This window comes from Culex pipiens, chromosome 1 (assembly GCF_016801865.2).
Source record: "Culex pipiens pallens isolate TS chromosome 1, TS_CPP_V2, whole genome shotgun sequence".
In the NCBI taxonomy this organism is placed as follows: Eukaryota; Metazoa; Arthropoda; class Insecta; order Diptera; family Culicidae; genus Culex; species Culex pipiens.
In genome coordinates this window covers 109,984,697-110,007,071 of record NC_068937.1, presented here as the reverse complement: position 1 = coordinate 110,007,071, position 22,375 = coordinate 109,984,697, and the positions used below count along the sequence as shown (strand labels likewise).

At 47.1% G+C, this 22,375-nt stretch overlaps 2 protein-coding genes across 2 annotated transcripts in view; both read left to right on the top strand.

Moving 5' to 3' along the window:
• The first annotated feature begins 1,817 nt into the window (after positions 1-1,817).
• LOC128092431 (uncharacterized protein K02A2.6-like) lies at positions 1,818-4,002 on the top strand. The gene is made up of 2 exons (XM_052706222.1): positions 1,818-2,156; positions 2,213-4,002. The coding sequence occupies exons 1-2, from the start codon at positions 2,102-2,104 to the stop codon at positions 3,517-3,519; spliced, it is 1,362 nt and encodes a 453-aa protein (XP_052562182.1). The 5' UTR covers positions 1,818-2,101; the 3' UTR covers positions 3,520-4,002.
• A 7,607-nt stretch (positions 4,003-11,609) lies between these two features.
• LOC120429644 (RNA helicase aquarius) overlaps positions 11,610-22,375 on the top strand; it is an 80,017-nt gene continuing 69,251 nt past the window's right edge. Inside the window, exons 1-2 of the mRNA XM_052706217.1 lie at positions 11,610-11,837; positions 11,892-12,710. Coding sequence (XP_052562177.1) covers positions 11,745-11,837; positions 11,892-12,710 — 912 coding nt within the window. The 5' untranslated portion in view covers positions 11,610-11,744. The remainder of the gene's footprint in view (positions 11,838-11,891; positions 12,711-22,375) is intronic.

The window sequence follows — 22,375 nt, the reverse complement described above, 5'->3', positions numbered from 1 at the left end:
AGACTTCCGTTCGGTCTTACCAATGCGCCAGATATTTTCCAGGAAACCCTACAAGAGATTGTGCTAGGAGGCTGCGAGGGAACAATTAATTACCTCGACGACATTCTAGTTTACGGTACTTCGATGGTGGAACACGACAAGAATCTGGAGGCGGTGATGGCAAGATTGAGAAATCACAACGTTAGGATCAATATGTCGAAATGCAATTTTCGCAAACAGTCTGTGACTTTCTTGGGATTCAAGTTGACGAGTCAGGGTTGGCAGATAGAAGATGAGAAAATGACCGCAATTAAGAACTTTAGAAGACCGGAAACGACTCAAGAAGTCAAAAGCTTTCTAGGGCTGGTGACGTTTGTGGATAGATTTGTACCTCACCGTGCGTCTAAAACCGGAAAACTGCGGGCCCTTGCTAACGCTGTCGACTTTTACTGGTCAGACGAAGAAGAAGAAGAGTTCTGCACGTTCAAGGAGGAGGTTGCGAACTCCATCAGGACACTGGGATACTTCAACACATCAGACGAGACGGAACTATACGTAGACGCATCAGCAGTTGGACTCGGAGCAGTGTTAGTACAGTTTAATCACAGACAAACAGACGTGACTCTCCATACAAATTATTTTTGAAATCCATCGTCCTTCATCAAACCACCAAATCACGGCGACGCCAGCGCTGCCTGGTGAGCTTATGCCGAAGCGCAGCCCAAACACACCAATACAAACCCATTACTGTCATGTGTCATGTCAGTGTATGCGTGAGACAATCAAGCCTCAACGATTGTAAACATTAACAGCTGTTTCGAAATAATTTTGTTGTTGCTGATCATCAGTAACAAAATCAAAATAAATAAATAAATCAAGACCGACGGCCGAAAATGACCGTGGGTCGGTTCCACGGTCGGTTCCGTTTCCAATGGCAGAACCTCATGAGGCAAATTATGCGGCAGAACCTGCAGCGATGCACGACAAACACAATGACAGAGACCACACTACTGCTCCTCCCCGTTGCTTGCATGTTCCGTCTAAGATTCCTCCTCCACCGAAAACATGAACCATTACACCTGACATCACCATCAACAAGATATCCCGGTCACGAAAACACCAGTAGTAACGGAATTGATCCCCACGATGGGCATTTGGAAACATCTGCGGGGAACGTTTCCACGGCGCAATTAAGTTGCCAACCAACAAAACCAAAAGGGCCGAATGAGACGAAACAAGTCGCGAAGAGTGGCGCTCACGATCGACGCAACATCGTCAAAATGCCAAAAGGACGACCAGCAGCAGCAATCTGAGCAGCAGGATAAGCAGGTTGCTCCGAAAGAGATGACTCCACCACAGGATCCGGCTTTCTCCGCAGTAGCGGGCGCCTCAGCAGCAGCCTCGACTTCGGCAGGCAGTGGAGCAGGCCTATCTGGTTAATAGTAGGGTAAAAGGTATGCCCTCGCTAGTCAGCCGCTCATCTGACTCTGGCCGAAACTTCCCCAAATTTGACCCGCAAAGTCTGGGTAGTGGATCACCGTTGGAATTTCTGAATTTCATAATATTTTTTTTGTTTTCATTTGCTGCCTCACACGTGCTCACGCTAAACTTAAAAACAAAAACACACGCATCACACACACTGAGAGAAGACGGGCGAGCTGTCACGACAGCAGCGCCATCAGTGCCGGGTGAGTGGATGCCGAAACAAAATTGAATTTGAAATAACCGTTTTTGGAGGACGATGGTTCGGCACTCGAGTGTCCCGTCTGTTTGTCTGTGGTTTAATGATCACAAGGTGCCTCGAATCATCGCGTGCGCGTCGAAGGCATTGGCAGAAACGGAGCAGCGTTATCCACAAACGCACAGGGAAGCGTTAGCCGTGGTGTGGGGTGTTGAACGCTTCGCATTTTATCTGACTGGCACCACTTTCGTAGTCCGCACCGATTCCGAGGCCAATGAATTCATCTTCGGGGGAAAGCATCGTATTGGCCGTAGAGCCGTGTCCAGAGCAGAAACATGGGCACTCCGGCTTCTGCCATTTCATTTTACTATCCTGCGTGTCCCGGGAGAGGACAACTTCGCTGACGCATTGTCGCGACTGATACACGCAACTCAAAAGGACATGCCGTTCGAAGATGATAGTGAGGACAATCATGCTCTGTTCGCGCTTGATACAGGTTCGTTAAATCGTTTAATATTACTCATTTATGTATACAATAAACCTTCAATTTAGGAAATATGAACATTACGCTGAGTGAAATCGAGAGATATGCAGAGGAAGATGTGGAATTGGTTGAGCTACGGAATGCGTTGGAGTTCGATTACTGGCCACCGGAGTTGCGCAAGTACGAAGCTCAGAAGAAGTCACTTCACTACATCGGGACACTCATTTGCAAGGATGGGAAAATTGTACTACCTGCTCAGCTAAGGCGAAAAGCGCTGACATCGGCTCACGGAGGACACGTGGGAGAAGTCGCAATGAAGAGGATTATGCGAGAGTTCTTTTGGTGGCCAAAAATGGCGGTCGAAACAGAAATCTTCGTCAAAGGTTGTCAGACATGTTGTATGCTGTCACGGAAGAACCCTCCTCTGCCAATTTCGTCCCGGGATTTACCGGAAGCTCCGTGGGATACCATACAAATCGATTTTTTATCGATACCCGGATTTGGAGCTGGAGAGTTTCTCATAGTCGTAGACACGTATTCTCGTTATCTACTGGTTAAGGAGATGAAACGGTTGACTGCAGAAGCAACGAACGAGGCACTTTGCGAGATCTTCAAAAGCTGGGGATGCCCTCGTGTGTTGCAAAGCGACAATGGGCCCCCTTTTGGGAGTTCAGCTTTCTGCTCGTTTTGGGAGACCCGAGGGGTGTCGGTCAGGAAGTCGATACCATTTAGTCCCCAATCGAATGGTATGGTGGAACGCCACAATCAGCCCATCATCAAAGCCGTGAGTGCATCGAAGATTGAAGGAATCAACTGGAGAACTAGTCTGGAAACCTACGTTCACAACCACAATACGTTGGTGCCCCATGCTAGACTCAACGTCACACCATTTGAGCTGCTAGTTGGGTGGAAGTACAGAGGAACCTTCCCCAGTTTGTGGAACGAGAGGCATCGGGAAGTACTGGACCGGGAAGATATACGAGAGAAGGATGCGGAAACCAAGCTAAGCAGCAAAAATCATGCTGATATCGTACGAGGAGCAAGGAACTCTAACATCAAGATTGGGGATACGGTGTTGTTAAGCCAGATAAAACGATCGAAGACAGACCCTCAATTCTCAGCAGAAAGATATACAGTTGTAGCCAGGGATGGTGCGAAGGTAGTAGTTGTGAGCGCAACCGGGGTTCAATATGTACGCAATGTTGGGGATATCAGGCTGGCGCCATCACCATGGGAAGCTGGAACGGGAGAAGGGATGGAGGATACACAGTCAGTGCAAGAGGAAGAGCAAGAAGCGACGTCACTGCGACGTCGGGGTGGTTTGAAAAGACCATCTCGTTTCGATGATAACTTTATTTATAACATATATCAGTAAGACATTTTGCTGTTGAATTTATTGCACTACGTAATCATAAGGACGAACCGATAAACACCAAGGACATAAATTACTCGTATTTTTTTTTCTTTCGTCGTCAAAGTGGAGGAGGGGGATATTGTAGAGAATAGAGCTGAAATATAATAAATAAAAACGTAAATAATTATCCATAGGTTATTCCCCGAATACTTTCTAAATAATTCGCCTGAAATAAAATAATTGTTAGCAATAATAAATCATTAAACTCAACATTGCGAAAACAAAATTAATAAATAAATAATAATGCATACAATTTGATAACAGTGTAGCACATGATCTGTATTAGAAACTTAAAATTTGATTGGAAAGAGTTATCCGTGTAAATTGAGTGCTGTCAAGCAAACTTCTGGGAGGTTGGTACCACTGGAAAAGAGAGGCGAGAGAGAGAACGAGAAGGAAAAGTGGCGTGCTGTGAGAGTGTCAAGCTCATTCGTGTGGATTTCGTCGTAGGACACGGACGAACCGTGTCGCTCAAGTGTCGCCAGCCGGAGAAGAAAAATGGCATAGTCGTAGACACGTATTCTCGTTATCTACTGGTTAAGGAGATGAAACGGTTGACTGCAGAAGCAACGAACGAGGCACTTTGCGAGATCTTCAAAAGCTGGGGATGCCCTCGTGTGTTGCAAAGCGACAATGGGCCCCCTTTTGGGAGTTCAGCTTTCTGCTCGTTTTGGGAGACCCGAGGGGTGTCGGTCAGGAAGTCGATACCATTTAGTCCCCAATCGAATGGTATGGTGGAACGCCACAATCAGCCCATCATCAAAGCCGTGAGTGCATCGAAGATTGAAGGAATCAACTGGAGAACTAGTCTGGAAACCTACGTTCACAACCACAATACGTTGGTGCCCCATGCTAGACTCAACGTCACACCATTTGAGCTGCTAGTTGGGTGGAAGTACAGAGGAACCTTCCCCAGTTTGTGGAACGAGAGGCATCGGGAAGTACTGGACCGGGAAGATATACGAGAGAAGGATGCGGAAACCAAGCTAAGCAGCAAAAATCATGCTGATATCGTACGAGGAGCAAGGAACTCTAACATCAAGATTGGGGATACGGTGTTGTTAAGCCAGATAAAACGATCGAAGACAGACCCTCAATTCTCAGCAGAAAGATATACAGTTGTAGCCAGGGATGGTGCGAAGGTAGTAGTTGTGAGCGCAACCGGGGTTCAATATGTACGCAATGTTGGGGATATCAGGCTGGCGCCATCACCATGGGAAGCTGGAACGGGAGAAGGGATGGAGGATACACAGTCAGTGCAAGAGGAAGAGCAAGAAGCGACGTCACTGCGACGTCGGGGTGGTTTGAAAAGACCATCTCGTTTCGATGATAACTTTATTTATAACATATATCAGTAAGACATTTTGCTGTTGAATTTATTGCACTACGTAATCATAAGGACGAACCGATAAACACCAAGGACATAAATTACTCGTATTTTTTTTTCTTTCGTCGTCAAAGTGGAGGAGGGGGATATTGTAGAGAATAGAGCTGAAATATAATAAATAAAAACGTAAATAATTATCCATAGGTTATTCCCCGAATACTTTCTAAATAATTCGCCTGAAATAAAATAATTGTTAGCAATAATAAATCATTAAACTCAACATTGCGAAAACAAAATTAATAAATAAATAATAATGCATACAATTTGATAACAGTGTAGCACATGATCTGTATTAGAAACTTAAAATTTGATTGGAAAGAGTTATCCGTGTAAATTGAGTGCTGTCAAGCAAACTTCTGGGAGGTTGGTACCACTGGAAAAGAGAGGCGAGAGAGAGAACGAGAAGGAAAAGTGGCGTGCTGTGAGAGTGTCAAGCTCATTCGTGTGGATTTCGTCGTAGGACACGGACGAACCGTGTCGCTCAAGTGTCGCCAGCCGGAGAAGAAAAATGGCGGATCACGACAGCGGGCTGCTGCTGTTTGACAGCTGCACTTCCGCTACCAGTCTGTGACAAAGTTTAACGAGAATACACGATTTATTTTTCTTTTCGCTAAGTTAACCGCGTGTTTTATTCCGGCCTCCCCGAAACCTCTTTAGGTTGTGGGCCCAGTTCGCGTTTTACGGTCAAACGGGAAAAGTGCGCGGAATCGTCGGGCGTCATGACGGACGCAAAACCCGCTCCGGTGCAGGTGCCGATGTTGGACGAGTCCAACTTCAACCCGTGGCGTCTCCGCATGTTATCGTTCCTGGAGGAGCACGAGCTCTTGGAATGTGTGCGGTCGGACGTGGGCGACGTGGCGGAACTGAAGGAGAAAGCGGGAGAAAAGCCGGAGGAAAAGACGGCCCGGATGAAGCTGCTGGACAAGCGCATCAAGAAGGACCGTCACTGCCGTTCGCAGTTGATGGCGCGGATCAGCGATGCGCAGATGGACCACCTGGAGGAGGACATGTCCCCAAAGGACATCTGGGACAAGCTGCACAACATCCACGCGCGGAAGAGCGTCGCGAGCCGGATGCGGATCCAACGGCAGATCGTGACGATGCGCTACGATGGGGGAAAGCTGCAGCAGCACTTCTTGCAGTTCGAGAAGTTGATCCGGGAGTATCGGTCCGCCGGCGCGAAGCTGGAGGAGATCGACGTGATTTGCCATCTCTTCATCTCGTTGGGATCGGCGTACTCCGGTGCTGTGACGGCGCTGGAAACCATGTCGCAGGAGGACCTCAAGCTCGATTTCGTCAAGAACCGGCTCTTGGACGAAGAGACGAAAAAGGGCATCGAATCGCCCACCCCGTCCCAGAGCGATGCTGCGTTTCACGGGGCGAAGCCGCAGAAGAAGCAAAAGTGTTTCGGCTGCAACAAGGAGGGCCACCGGGTGGCCGACTGTCCCGAGAAGAAGAAGCCGCAGCAGAGCAAGAGGAAGCAGAAGTCGAAGGCGAACGTGGCGGATTCCGGCAGCAACCGGAAGGAAGTTTGCTTCGTGAGCGAGGCGAACCCCCAGCAGGCGCGGACGCGCTGGTTCATCGATTCCGGTGCGACGGACCACCTCGTGCGGGACAAGGAACTGTTCTGTGAGCTGCATCGTCTGAAGAAGCCCATCGAAATCGCGGTGGCCAAGGACGGTGAAACGATCCAGGCGGAGCACTCCGGCACGGTGAAGGTGGTTGCGGTCGTGGACGGTAAGAGAGTGAACTGCACGATTCAAGACGCGTTGTACGTGCCGAAGTTGCGCTGCAATTTGTTTTCGGTGCTGCGCGTTGAACAAGCCGGGATGCGCGTCGTGTTCGAAGACGGGAAAGCGACAGTGTACAGTGGTTCCGAAATCGTCGCGTGTGCTACTGTGCAGAACAAGCTGTACGAAATGAACTTTCTGGCTCGGCACGGTACGGACGATTCTTCGCTGTTGACGTGCGGTCGCGTGCGGAAGGGGTTCGTTCTCTGGCACCGTCGTTTTGGACATTTGAACGAGCAAAGCCTCAAGTGTCTGGTGCAGAAGGAGATGGTATCCGGACTCGATCTCAGTACCGCCGGGATTGACGATACCGTCGTGTGTGAATCGTGCGTCGTCGGCAAGCAAACGTGGAAGCCTCACCCACCGCGTGAAGGTCGTCGATCGTCGCGAGGACGTGGACTTCGTGGAGTCTGTCGCGGTGCAGCAGCAGGTCGCGCAACCCGACTCGCAGTTTGTGCCACTTGAATCCGATGAAGAGAGCTGCTTCGATGACGCGAGCTGTGCCGACGATGGAGACGAGACTTCAGAAGACGAGTTCAGCAGTGCTGCCGATGAACCAGAAGCTGAGGAAGCTGATGGCAGCGGCCGACCTCAAAGACCGAAGAACCCTCCCGCTTGGCACAAGGAGGTTGAGTACGCCAGTTTTGCACTCAACGCGATGAACTTCATCGAGGACATCCCGAGTTCGGTCCCTGAGCTGAAAAAGCGGGACGATTGGCACGAGTGGAGAGCTGCGATGCAAGACGAGATGAACTCCATGAAGCGCAACAACGCCTGGACGCTGGTGAAGTTGCCTGCAGGACGCAAAGCCGTTACCTGCAAGTGGGTGTTCAAGGTGAAGCGGGGCGACGCTGAGAAACCGGACCGGTTCAAGGCGAGACTGGTCGCCAGAGGCTTCACGCAGAAGCCTGGGTTCGACTACACCGAGCAAGCCGGGATGCGCGTCGTGTTCGAAGACGGGAAAGCGACAGTGTACAGTGGTTCCGAAATCGTCGCGTGTGCTACTGTGCAGAACAAGCTGTACGAAATGAACTTTCTGGCTCGGCACGGTACGGACGATTCTTCGCTGTTGACGTGCGGTCGCGTGCGGAAGGGGTTCGTTCTCTGGCACCGTCGTTTTGGACATTTGAACGAGCAAAGCCTCAAGTGTCTGGTGCAGAAGGAGATGGTATCCGGACTCGATCTCAGTACCGCCGGGATTGACGATACCGTCGTGTGTGAATCGTGCGTCGTCGGCAAGCAAACGCGGAAGCCTCACCCACCGCGTGAAGGTCGTCGATCGTCGCGAGTGCTCGAACTGGTACACACCGACGTGTGTGGTCCCGTGTCGCCGGAGGGACTCGACGGGATGAAATATTTTGTGACGTTCATCGATGACTGGACCCATTTCGTGATGGTGTACCTGATTCGCTCGAAGGACGAGGTCATGGAGTGTTTCGAGGAGTACGAGGCCTTGGTGACGGCGAAGTTCGAGCGGCCGATCTCTCGGCTGAAGTGCGACAACGGCGGCGAGTACCGGAACAAGCGCTTCGAGGGGTTCTGCAAGAAAAAGGGGATCCGGATGGAGCCTACTGTCCCCTACACGCCGGAGATGAACCCGTTGAGCGAGCGCATGAACCGGACGCTAGTCGAGAAGGCGCGGGCGATGCTTGCTGATGCTGGCGTCGACAAGAAGTTCTGGGGGCAAGCCATGCTGACGGCGGCCTACCTGACGAACCGAAGCCCGACTGCTGCTCTCGAGATGAAGAAAACGCCGTACGAGTTGTGGGAGTCCAAGAAGCCGGACGTGTCGAACATTCGTGTTTTTGGCAGCGATGTGTTCGTCCACGTCCCGAAGGAGTTGCGCCGAAAGCTGGACGACAAGGCGTGGAAAGGAACGCTCGTCGGGTACTCACACAACGGGTATCGAGTCTGGGACCCCAAGAAACGGACGGTCGTCACGGCGCGCGACGTGGACTTCGTGGAGTCTGTCGCGGTGCAGCAGCAGGTCGCGCAACCCGACTCGCAGTTTGTGCCACTTGAATCCGATGAAGAGAGCTGCTTCGATGACGCGAGCTGTGCCGACGATGGAGACGAGACTTCAGAAGACGAGTTCAGCAGTGCTGCCGATGAACCAGAAGCTGAGGAAGCTGATGGCAGCGGCCGACCTCAAAGACCGAAGAACCCTCCCGCTTGGCACAAGGAGGTTGAGTACGCCAGTTTTGCACTCAACGCGATGAACTTCATCGAGGACATCCCGAGTTCGGTCCCTGAGCTGAAAAAGCGGGACGATTGGCACGAGTGGAGAGCTGCGATGCAAGACGAGATGAACTCCATGAAGCGCAACAACGCCTGGACGCTGGTGAAGTTGCCTGCAGGACGCAAAGCCGTTACCTGCAAGTGGGTGTTCAAGGTGAAGCGGGGCGACGCTGAGAAACCGGACCGGTTCAAGGCGAGACTGGTCGCCAGAGGCTTCACGCAGAAGCCTGGGTTCGACTACACCGAGACCTACTCTCCGGTGGCGAAGTTGGACACGCTGCGGGCGGTGTTGGCGCTGGCCAACGAGAATCGGATGTTCTTGCACCAGATGGACGTAAAGACCGCGTTCCTGAACGGTGAGTTAGCTGAAGAGATCTACATGACCCAGCCGGAAGAGTTTCAGCAAGGGAATGGCCTGGTCTGCAAGCTGAACCGTTCCATCTACGGGTTGAAGCAAGCGTCCCGAGCGTGGAACGACCGATTCCATGGCTTCATCAGCAAACTCGGATTCGTTCGAAGCGCCAACGACATGTGTCTCTACACCCGAGGAGCTGGAGACAAGAAGCTGATCCTGGTAATGTACGTGGACGACATCCTCCTGGCCGGAACGTCGTTGAAAGTGCTGGAAGCGGTCAAGCAGAAGCTAACCGAGGAGTTCGAGATGACGGACGAAGGTGAGATCAAGCAGTTCCTAGGAATGCGCTTTGAACGTGACAAGCTGAAAGGAGTTCTGAAGATCAGTCAGCGCGACTACTTCGATGGCCTCCTGAAGCGTTTCCAGATGGATGACTGCAAGCCGATCTCGACACCGATGGAGCACCGGCTGAGGCTGGTGAAAGGAGAGGAGAAGCAGAGAACGTCGATGCCCTACCGTGAGCTGGTCGGTTGCCTGACGTACGCGTCCCTCACAACAAGACCGGATCTTGCTGCGGCCGTGAACTACTTCAGTCAGTTCCAGTCGTGTCCGACGGATGAACACTGGGTCCATCTGAAGCGGATGCTGCGGTACATCAAGGGGACACTGGACGTCGGTCTGGTGTACAAGGCCGTGGAGAACTCTCCACTGCTGGAAGTTTACAGCGACGCGGACTGGGCGAACGACACTACCGATCGTCGTTCGATCACGGGCTGCGTGGTGAAGCTGTTCGGATGTACTGTCGGCTGGTTGACGAGGAAGCAGCAGACGGTGTCTCTGTCGTCGACGGAGGCGGAGCTCGCGGCACTCTGCACGGCGGCGTGTCACACCCTGTGGACGATACGCGTGCTGGACGATCTGGGCAAGCCAGTGGACGGTCCCGTACCGATGTTCGAGGACAACCAGTCCACGATCAGGATTGCCGAGGATTCCCGAGACTGCAAGCGCCTGAAGCACGTGGACACCAAGTTGCAGCAGAGGACGATCGAGATCAAGTTCGTGCGCTCTGCGGAGCAACAAGCGGACATCATGACCAAGGGTCTACCGGCAGCTGTCTTCAAGGATCTTCGCGCCAAGCTGGGATTGGAGGAGACGTGCTGTGATTGAGCAGGGGTGATAAGTTGGCAACCACCGCACTCTGTTCGCCCCTACGACGCTCAAGCCCACTGGGCACACGCGGGCTGCTGCTGTTTGACAGCTGCACTTCCGCTACCAGTCTGTGACAAAGTTTAACGAGAATACACGCTTTATTTTTCTTTTCGCTAAGTTAACCGCGTGTTTTATTCCGGCCTCCCCGAAACCTCTTTAAAAAAGTCTGTGTATGTCTGTGCATTTGTCTAAAATTCAAATATATCAATTCACAGTCATTGAAATCCATCAGAAATTGCGTTTTTAAGCATTTGAAGACTAACGAAATAATTTTTGACAAAAAAGATTACAAAATATTTAATTAGTGAAGCACTTGTGGTTTGGTTGAGCGTTTTAGCAGAATGCATTACTGTGTCTCTTTGTATTCATAGTGAAGCACCTCAAAAAATGTCTGACACAAGCTCAAAAGTCTGTGAAACACAGACAAATCTGTGTATCTGGCATCCCTGCTCACAATATCCCTTATAGAGCTTTATGACGTTTCGCGTACGCACACTAGCGCACCATTTGATTTTGCTGGCTGACAAAATTTAACCTCACTTTTTTTTCGTGTACGTACACGCAATACATACGCACGTAGATTACTCTATTGCAGGTCAACCTGCCCCAGTGCGCAAAACCCATACTCCCGTTACGCGTCCCGTTATATTTGGCTGAGTACTTTAACAAGGGATGCCAGATTTTTAAAATGTTCTCGATGTGTGCAGATTTTCAAAGTTGGTTGCAGACAATTAAACGTTACTGATTTTTTAACTCAAAAACAAATCTAGATTCTTTATTGAAAAGGTCCATAAAACCAATTCTTTATTTTTTTAGGTTTTTGGGTGTTGCAAAAAAGCACAATAAAATATTTGAAAACTGATACATTGGACCTTTCAAAAAATAACCTTCAGAAAGAGTCAATTTGAAAAATTATCTGCCAGAAATTAAGAATATCTGCAAATTTGCAGTGAAAAATCTGCAAACCGGGCATTCCTGCCCGATGCGTTACCTTGTTTACATTCGATCAGCTGTTTTGGGACATCAGACATCAGTTACTGTCACCGTACCGCGACGACGTTTGCGCGCTCAGTTTTTGTTTTGATTCCGCGCGTGTTTGTTGTGTTTTTCGGACCGGCGAGTGGTTTTCAAACGTTTCGCGTGTGCTTTTTTACGGGATTTCGGGAGTGATTTTAAAGTGGTTTCCGGAGGAATTTTGCGAGAAACAATGACCAAAACGAAGCAGACGGATGAACCGGCGGGGAAGATGCGGAAGGGGGCCCTCACGGTGGCCCAGATCAACGCCGATGAGCTGACTTTCGTGAGTAGCAGGTCAAAATTTGTAAGTTTATTTTTTAAAAATTCTTACTTTTAGTTGGCCAATCGCTTCTGGGCTCCGGACACGGTCGACAGCCACGAGCCGTACAATCCGGCAATCGTGGAGGAAATCTACCGGCGTGAAATCTGCGAGTCTCGGTACTCGATGCGCCGGATCATGATGTTGGAGTTTAGCCAGTATCTGGAGAACTACCTGTGGCCAAACTATCGAGGTGAAGTGGCAACCCGGGCTCACCTGATGTCGATCGTGGTGATGTTGAACGAAAAGTTTCGCGAGAAGGTCGAGGTTTGGAAGGTTTTCAATGTGAACGGTGAGCAATTTCCGGAGTTCTTCCAGCACGTGCTGGAAGCTTGCCTCGAAGAATCCGCGGTCAGTGAGTACAACATGCGCGAGCAAACGTCGCTGCTGGTGTTTCTGAACCACTGCTTCAACAGTATGGAGGTCGAGCTGTGTCGGAACCAGGCGAAACGGCTTGTTTCACTTGCCATGTGGTCATGTCTGCAGCCCAAGCGACGTGACCAGGAGCTGAAGGAGATTCCCGAGTGGCGCAAGTTCTGGAAGAAGCTCCAGAAACGTGACAAGCCGGACCAGAAGCAAAAGCTTGAGTGGGAGCGGCACTTTTTGCAGAATCTCACGATTAAGTTTATGCACATCCTGGAGTCGATTCCCGGCGAGGGACCGGTTTGTGAGGAATCGGTACGGTACTGTGAGCGTTTTTTGGAGTTTCTCATTGATTTGGAGGCACTGCTACCGACGCGCCGCTTCTTCAACACCGTGATGGACGACTGTCACGTGGTGGTGCGGTGCTCGATGGCGCCACTTTTGCAGCGGGACGAAGGGAATCTGTTTGCTCAGGTGAGTTCTTTAAAAACTTGAAGTTACATCTGATAGCTTGAAAGATAAAAAAAGTTTTAAATGTTTAGTTTATACACCCACCATCTGCTACATTTTGCTTAGCAAAGATATAAACCAGATAGCATTGGAATTTCCAGTACAGCGCTTTAGCGGCCTAACGTTCTGCTTTTTGCATATCCATGGGGCGTTATGACATCGATTTCAATTGCATCACTTCGATAACCGATTTCACTACGGAGTTAAAGAGGACGATCTTAGGTTGAACAACATTGCACAGTTAAAAGTCTGCTCATCGTCACCAGTAACCGGTTAAAAGACATTCAAAGCAATGATACGATCGAAATAATCTTTCTTGTCCTTTGTGAGAGATCTCCATATGTAGCATGCTATAACACTTTTGGCTTAGCATTACGGGAAAATATTGAGCTGTTTTGAGTTAGAGTTAGTGAAAGTATATAATGGTTTTACTAAATCCTTCTGCGGCATAAACACAACAGACTTGTTATACTGTACTGCATATCAATTCGGGCCGTTAGCTAGCCATATCGCTGCGCAAGCGTCTCCATATGTAGCATGCTGTAACACTTAAAGCTTCGTTATTTTAGGCAAGATATTGCGACTGATTGCTAACTTACCCAATCGTTTCTCACCGTTAATAGTATATTTATTTGGTTTTACGGTTAGGACTTGTGCTCTTTCGTGCAACGATATTTCTCTAGTATACCAGAGTGCTTCAGTGATGCGCAGGTGCTACTAAAATAAAACAGCTCAAATTTTATAAGCAGACCTAGCTAACACAAATCTGCGTGAGGACAATCCACATTGGTCCTAAGATTTAAGGCATATTTCCAGTCGTAGGCTTTCATCTAATGTTTGGTTCTTTGATCAAAGTTATACTTTATAACGGGGATTTAAAACGACAGTTCGACGGTAACATTTCAAAAGGCATCATGTACATTTTGACACTTTCTGGGTTATTTCATATTCTGAAAGTACTCCTAATAAGCTACCTCTCCACCAAAAATGGGCAAAAGTTACTTCAGTAAAGTCTGTTTAATCATGATTTTTAATAAAGTAACATAAACAAAATCTCTGCCATCAGCAGTCCCTGTTTATATAGCCCTGTCAACCTGTCAAACAAAAGACTACATGAACCTCGTGACGAAAAAAAAAGCTACATGAACAAAGCGCCATGTACATTCGGCGAAAAAAAAAAACGAATCATAACAAAGCGTCCCCCTCAATGACAGCAGGGTGATATAGACGTTGGTGATTTCAAAAGAAGTTATGTTTGTTTTTCTCAAATAAAATTACGGAAATAATGTTTTATTGAATTTGGATGATCAATTATCAATAAAAGCAACGTTTTTCATCGTTCGTTATCATTAGAACATCTTATTTTGCTTTTATATTAAAATAAGAATTGAAAATGGATGCTCAACATTCAAATGCGTTTTTCTCAAAACGCATGGTTTGTACATGATGCTTTTTGAAATGTTGGCGTCGAGTTTTTTCATGATCTCAGATTTGACGAGTCGGATTTTTGACTTTTTGCCTCAAGCAATGACTTGTTCTGAACTGAAGACTGAAGAACAACAGAGTTGCTGGCATTGCTGGCAAGGATCACTTACCCGGTGAGCTCTTCAAATATGAAGGAGAGAAACTGGCGAGGGTGGAGCTTCACTGTGTGATTTCCAAGATGCGAGGAGGAGAAGCTAGCAATGTCTCTTCTTCAAAAAACGTTACTTAATCCACCTTTAGGTGGTTGGTGCCTTCCTCACATTCATAAAGTCAATACATTCAGTAAAAATAGCAACATTCCCCCTTAACATGTTTAACAACAACTTATTACTTTAACAACATTATTACTCATTTCTTTTGATAGGGTTCGCAGACCTTCAATATTTCGGGCTCATCGGCAAGGTCTGATAAAAAAAAAACCTATCCAACGATAGTTCGCATGGAAGATTCAGACAATATTTCTATCACAATATCTGAGATCCGGCCTCCAAAAAGTGTATAAATAACACTTAAGTGCTAATAACTTTTGATAGGGTTGTCAGATCTTCGATGTTTTAGGCTCATTTGAAAGGTATTTCAATTATCTAACTAACGACGCGTCGCATAAGGGACCCGGACATCATTTTCATCGAAATTTCTGAGATCCGGCCTCCAAAAAGTGTTTAAAAAAACACTTAAGTGCTAATAACTTTTGATAAGGTTATCAGATCTTCGATGTCTTAGACTCATTTGAAAGGTTTTTCATTTATCTAACTCACGACGTGTTGCATAAGGGACCCGGACATCATTTTTATTGAAATATCTGAGATCCGGCCTCCAAAAAGGTGCAGGTGGTTATGTTCTACATGACCAATATGACAAAGAACTTTGTACAAAACTCTAAAAAGTAAATCCATTTTAATTCATATTTTTTAATTCTTTGCCAATTTATTTAATAATAATATATATAAAAAATTTCGACGGTTTTGTTCGAACGCGAATCACTTGAGTACGGAGCATCGGATCGAGGTGCTCTTTGTTGCGTTGGGTTTGTATAAGTCCAATGAAGGTTTTTACGCTTATACGTTACAACTTTGGCCACTCTGGAACCGATTCCGGAAAATCTGCAGATTGTATGGGAGAAGTTACGTAAAATCAAATTTTGATCACAGGAGGCTGAATAAGCAAAAAAGTTAAAACGTCAACAAACGAAAAAAGGCAGAACGAAGTTTGTCGGGCAAGGCTTGTTTAATCATAAATAATTAATTCTAATTTAATGTTTTCAATAATTGGCACCTCTGTGGAAATAAATTGCCAAAAAACGAAAATATTGCCAAATCAAGTATGGTTCGGAAAACTCCGGGTGTGGCCAATCCTGTCAAAATGGCCATTTTCATCACCAGTATCAAAAACCATGAATTTTGATACCCATATTGCCCCAATTTGTATGGTTCCATAAATGTCCTCCCTGGAGAACCTTTCCCAGGGCACTGGCCACTCCAAAGGTGGCCAATCCTGCCAAAATGGCCATTTTCATTACCAGTATCAAAAACCATGAATTTTGATATGCATATTGCCCCAATTTGTATGGTTCCGTAAATGTCCTCCCGGTAGAACCTTCCCTCAGGGTCATGGACACTCCGGGTGTGGCCAATATCCTACCAGTTTGGTCCCAACCCCATTGCCCCAAATCATTCTGGTTTTCGGGTGACCGTCCTAACAATCTTCATTAGAACAGAATTCCTCCCAAGTTGGTGCACAACCTGTGTTTTTCAATGTGTGCATGTGTGTGTGTGTGTGTGTGTGTGTGTGTGTGTGTGTGTGTGTGTGTGTGTGTGTGTGTGTGTGTGTGTGTGTGTGTGTGTGTGTGTGAGCAATAAAATTACCACCGTGGATCCGTCTTTGATGAAACCTCAGTAGGCACTGAAATTTTCTGAGGCTATCTGTTAGCTTATATAGTTCGCATGAAATGTGGCAACAGTGGTGCAACATTCTCGCGTGACAGTTCCATGAAAACAGGAGACAAGGCAAAATTTGCGCCATGTTGCCGCATTTCATGCGAACTATATAAGCTAACAGATAGCCTCTGACCAATTTCAGTGCCTACCGAGGTTTCATCAAAGACGGATCCACGGTGGTAATTTTATTGCTCACACACACACACATGCACACATGGAAAGACACAGGTTGTGCACCAACTTGGGAAGAATTCTGTTCTAATGAAGATTAATAAGACGGTCACCCGAAAACCAGAATGATTTGTGGCAATGGGGTTGGGACCAAACTTTTAGGATATTGGCCACACCCGGAGTGGCCATGACCCTGAGGGCAGGTTCTTCCGGGAGGACATTTACGGAACCATACAAATTGGGGCAATATGAGTATCAAAATTCATGGTTTTTGATAATGGTAAAAAAATTGCCATTTTGACAGAATTGGCAGAATTGGCCACATCCGGAGTGGCCAGTGCCCTGGGAAAGGTTCTCCCGGGAGGACATTTATGGAACCATACAAATTGGGGCAATATGGGTATCAAAATTCATGGTTTTTGATAATGGTAAAAAAATGGCCATTTTGACAGAATTGGCAGAATTGGCCACACCCGGAGTGGCCAGTGCCCTGGGAAAGGTTCTCCCGGGAGGACATTTATGGAACCATACAAATTGGGGCAATATGGGTATCAAAATTCATGGTATTTGATAATGGTAAAAAAATGGCCATTTTGACAGAATTGGCAGAATTGGCCACATCCGGAGTGGCCAATGCCCTGAGGGAAGGTTCTACCGGGGTAATTTACCGAACCATACAAATAAGGCAATATGGGTATCAAAATGCATGTTTTTTGATATTGGTAATGAAAATGGTCATTTTAACAGGATTGGCCACACCTTCCTACGAACCGAGGAATTAGCATGTGTCTTTGGTGAGGTCACCGGATTAACACTTTTTCAATCGAAATGGCCAGATTCACCGCCTGCGGTAGAAGCAGTTGAAGTTTCACGATCCGCAGTATAAGTTCCACATTTTCCGCAGGTCAAGAATCCTACCCCGAGCGGTCCCAACAAATAGAATTCAACCTCGCTTATCTACCCGACAGCGACGAAAACAAGAAGCACTACATGGACGTTTGGCTTGGCGAGGATGGCAACGACTTGGCCAGGGCCACTGAAGACGAAGAGGCCGCCGACCGGGTGTTGAACATCGTAGGGGGTTAGCCGGAGAGAACGAGCAAACACGAATGCAATTCGATTTCGATGCCCTCGAGCTGAAACCAGAGCCACCACTGGGAGATTCGCCAATGTCGCTAGTCGCGTAAACGGTTAACACCGACAATCCCCCTAGTCTCCGTTACCGGAAGTAGAATTCAGCAACGATACATCCATCTCTCTGCCATTGGAGATTCGTGGCCTGATGTACCTGGAATTGATGCAGATACCGGTGGAGAATTCGATGGTCTGCACGTCCCAGGAGTGCACCAATACGCCGATCAGGATTGACGATTGCGCGGTATGGACGGTGGAGAATGAGCATCGAAAGCGGTGGCCCTGAAAAGGCAGCCCAACTTGCAGGTCGTGTCCCACTTCATGCAAACTTTCGGCAACATTGTCCAACTCGCGCCCCTTATTCCCGTGGTTCCCCAGCTACGAAGTGAGCGGCCAATATTTTGGTCATTGAAGGATGACCTGTGTGAGCTGGGCCATTAAGTCGGCTTTAATTTAGCCAGCGTTCAATCTCTTGTAATAAAATGAAATGAAATAGCAACTTAATTTAGTTTTATGTTATAATTAAAATGTTATGAATTTGATGCCATTTGCAAAATGTCATGTCCAGTATCAAAAACCATGAATTTTGATACCCATATTGCCTCAAGTCAAATGGTTCGATAAAGGAGAACCTTCCCCAGTGTACTGGCCGCTCCAGGCTGTGGCAAATATACTACCAGTTTGGTCCCAACCCCATTGCCTCAAATCATTCCCGGTGACCATCTTAACAATCTTCATTATAACAGAATTCCTCCCAAGTTGGTGCAAAACCTGTGTCTTTCAATGTGTGCATGTGTGTGATTGAGCAATAAAATTACCACCGTGGATCCGTCTTTGACGAAACTTCGGTAGGCACTGAAATTGGTCAGAGGCTATCTGTTAGCTTATATAGTTCGCATGAAATGCGGCAACAGGAGCGCCTCGTCTCCTGTTTTCTTGGAACTGTCACGCGAGAATGTTGCACCACTGTTGCCACATTTCATGCGAACTATATAAGCTAACAGATAGCCTCAGAAAATTTCAGTGCCTACTGAGGTTTCATCGAAGACGGATCCACGGTGGTAATTTTATTGCGCACACACACACACACATGCACACATTGAAAAACACAGGTTGTGCACCAACTTGGGAGGAATTCTGTTCTAATGAAGATTGTTAGGACGGTCACCCGAAAACCAGAATGATTTGGGGCAATGGGGTTGGGACCAAACTGGTAGGATATTGGCCACACCCGGAGTGGCCATGGCCCTGGGGAAGGTTCTACCGGGAGGACATTTACGGAACCATACAAATTGGGGCAATATGGGTATCAAAATTCATGGTTTTTGATACTGGTAATGAAAATGGCCATTTTGACAGGATTGGCCACACCCGAAGTGGTTGTCCGGTAGGAACTTCTTCAGAACCTTCCCCCAGGGCAATAGCCACTCCGGGTGTAACCAATCCTGTAAAAATTGCCATTTTCAAAATTTCATTTCCAGTTTCAAAAACCATGAATTTTGATGCCCATATTGCCCCAATTTATATGGTTCCGTAAATGTCCTCCCGGTAGAACCTTCCCTCAGGGCAATGGCCACTCCGGGTGTGGCCAATCCTGCCAAAATGGCCATTTTTATTACTAGTATTAAAAACCATGAATTGTGATACCCATATTGCCCAAATTTGTAAGGTTCCGTAAATGTCCTCCCGGAAGAACTTTCCCTCAGGGCAATGGCCACTTCGGGTGTGGCCAATCCTGCCAAAATGGCCATTTTTATTACCAGTATCAAAAACCATGAATTTTGATACGCATATTGCCCCAATTTGTATGGTTCCGTAAATGTCCTCCCGGAAGAACCTTCTCCAGGGCAATGGCCACTCCGGGTGAGGCCAATCCTGTCAAAATGGCCATTTTCATTACCAGTATCAAAAACGATGAATTTTGATATCAAAAACCATGAATTTTGATACCCATATTGCCCCAAGTCGTATGGTTCGATAAATGTCCCCGGTAGAACCTTCCCTCAGGGCACTGGCCACTCCGGGTGTGGCCGATATCCTACCAAATTGTTCCCAATCACTTCGGTAATCCGATGACCGTTCTGGCAACCGTCAATAACTTCTTGGACCTCCTCTCAAGTTCGTGCACCACCTGTTTCTTTCAACGTGTGCGTGTGTGTGTAAGCAATAAAATTCCCAACGTAAGGTCCGTCTTTGATGAAAGTCTGATGGACACTAAATCCTCCAGAGGCTAACTTTTAGCTTAAATAGTTGGCACGGCATCCACGCAACAGAAATTAAATGTCACGCCGAGGGCATGCTACGGTAACGCTACATTTTCGAAAAATTTTGCTTTGACACCGCAGATAGAGCTTTAAGACAAAGTCCTTTGTCAAAAGTGTATAAATAACACTTAAGTGCTAATAACTTTTGATAGGATTGTCAGATCTTCAATGTTTTGGGCTCATTGGAAAAGTCTTTTCAATAACTTTCTGAAAATGTGTAACATGATAGGTTTTCTTGCAAAAACCACCCTTTTTACAATCTTCCGGACATACGCCAAAATCGTTTTTTTAGCATAACTTTTGAAGTACCGTCATCAGGGGTGACATTGGGTCTGGGGGGTGAAATTGGGTCATACAAAAATGCTTAAATTTGTATGACCCAATCTCACCCCCCAGACCCAATGTCACCCCTGATGACGGTACTTAACTAAACTTGCTGATTTTAAATAGAGACCTATGGGACCCCAAGAGGGATCGAATGAGACTAATACGGTCAAAATCCGTTCATCCAGTCCGGAGATAATCGAGTGAAAAATTTTGTCCAACCACCTACACACATCCACACAGACATTTGCTCAGAACATGATTCTGAGTCGATATGTATACGTGAAGGTGGGTCTACGAGGTCAAATTAATAAGTTCATTTTTCGAGTGATTTTATAGCCTTTTCTCAGTAAGGTGAGGAAGGCAAAAAGCGATAAGCTAGTCTGCGACAACTACCGCGGCATCACGCTTTTAAACGCGGCCTTCAAAAGCCTTTCCCACAGAAAAAAAAAATCATGGTAATATTACATCTGGGAAGGAGTACATCTTTTATGTCAGAAAAAATGTGTAATTTTACCTCTGGAAATGTGTAATTATACCACTTTTCTGGTGTAATGCCACATTTTCAGTCTAAATTGAGGTAAAATTACAACATTAAAGAGGTAATATTCAACCTTCCAAAATTACAGCTTCCAAATTTACATTATTTTTTACTGTGCAGATCTTCTGTCGTCAGCTGTTAACCTATGCAAAGAGGTTCGTGGGGCCCTACAAAACGGGCTTAACCGGCGCGTGCGCCACCACGGACCAAATATTTAGTTCTCCGACAAATCCTAAAGAAATGTCTTGAGTACAACGCAGCCTATGATACTGTCGACCGCGAGCAGCTATGGCAGAGTATGCACGAGAACTGATTTCCGTATAAACTGACTCGGCTGATCAAGGCCTTGGATGGTGTGATGCGTCACGTGCGTGTTTCGGGGGAGTTAGTGGAACCCTTTGAATCAGGCCAATGGCTGCGACAAGGAGATGGCTTATCCTGTGCGCTGTTCAACATCATTCTTGGCGGCATTATTCGAAGGGCGGGCATCGAAACGAGTGGCACGATTATAAACAAGCCCTACCAGTTGCTTGCTTTTGCCGACATTGTGACAAGAAAAACCTGGAGACGGTAAAAGATGTCTAGACCCGATTGAAGGTAGAAGCAAGACGTGCACGACTGGGCATTATAACGACGAAGACGAAGTACATTAGAGGAAGGGGTTTGAAGGACGTCGGCCCCATTTCTCAGCCCTCTAGCTGTGTATGATTATAAGTTAGATGAGGTGAGAGAGTTCGTGTACTTGGGATCACCAGCAAAGAGATCCGGACTCGTATTTTTTATAGGAATCGTGCTTTCTTCGAATAACAGAAGACCCTCGAATCGGATCGAGTGTAACGCCACGCGAAGCTGACGATGTATAAAACACTGAGAAGACCGGTAGTCCTTTATGGCCACGAGACCTGGACAATGCGGCAGGTGGACGAACGTGCCTTTGTACACTTCAATCGGAAGCTGATGCGAACGATATACAGTGGAGTGCAGGTAATTGACGGAGTGTGGCGAAAATGCATGAACCAGGAACTGCAGAGTTTCTTGAGTTTTTGACCCTGGCAAGATAGAAAGGCTCAGGTGGGCTGGCCAAGTCGCCCGAATGCCAGTCTGACGGGCGTAGCGAAAACGAAAAACGAGCCCAGTCAACTGTCACAAAAATGTCGATTGATCACAAGTATTGCTCTTGACAACCTAGTTGGTGCACATCAAAGGAAATGAGGCTTAGTTATCGTTTAAAACTAGATAGTTAAGAACGAGTTTTTCAACAATGTTTAACAGGTCTCCCGTGTGAATCAATCGCGCACTGGACTCACAATCCAGAGGTTGCTGGTTCGAATACTCAAATACTTGAGAACCCAGGGCGGCGAAGTCCTTGTAGATAAAAAGGAAGACACTAGTGGTTGGCACAAGCAATAGTAGCCGACAGCTATAAAGTCAACTTCCGATCAGAATGAAACTTTCAGCGTTGCTTTTCTAAAAAAAATCGCTCTACCGCATTTCCTTGACGTATTCGATTGCGGGATTCCTACTCTAAACTAGATGTTTTTTTTACACCAAAGCATCCACCCGGGATTCGAACTGACGACCTTTGGATTGTGAATCCAACTGCCTACCAGTGCCTCCACCGACGACTCGTACGCCTGACTTGCACTAACGAAACGACCTAACGTCGAGAATAGACCGGGGCCAACATTCACTTCCCCGTTCGACGGAAAAAAAGTCAAACCAATCTCAGATGTTTATGGCACGTTTGAAGTGCTTCAAAAGACCTTACGAATG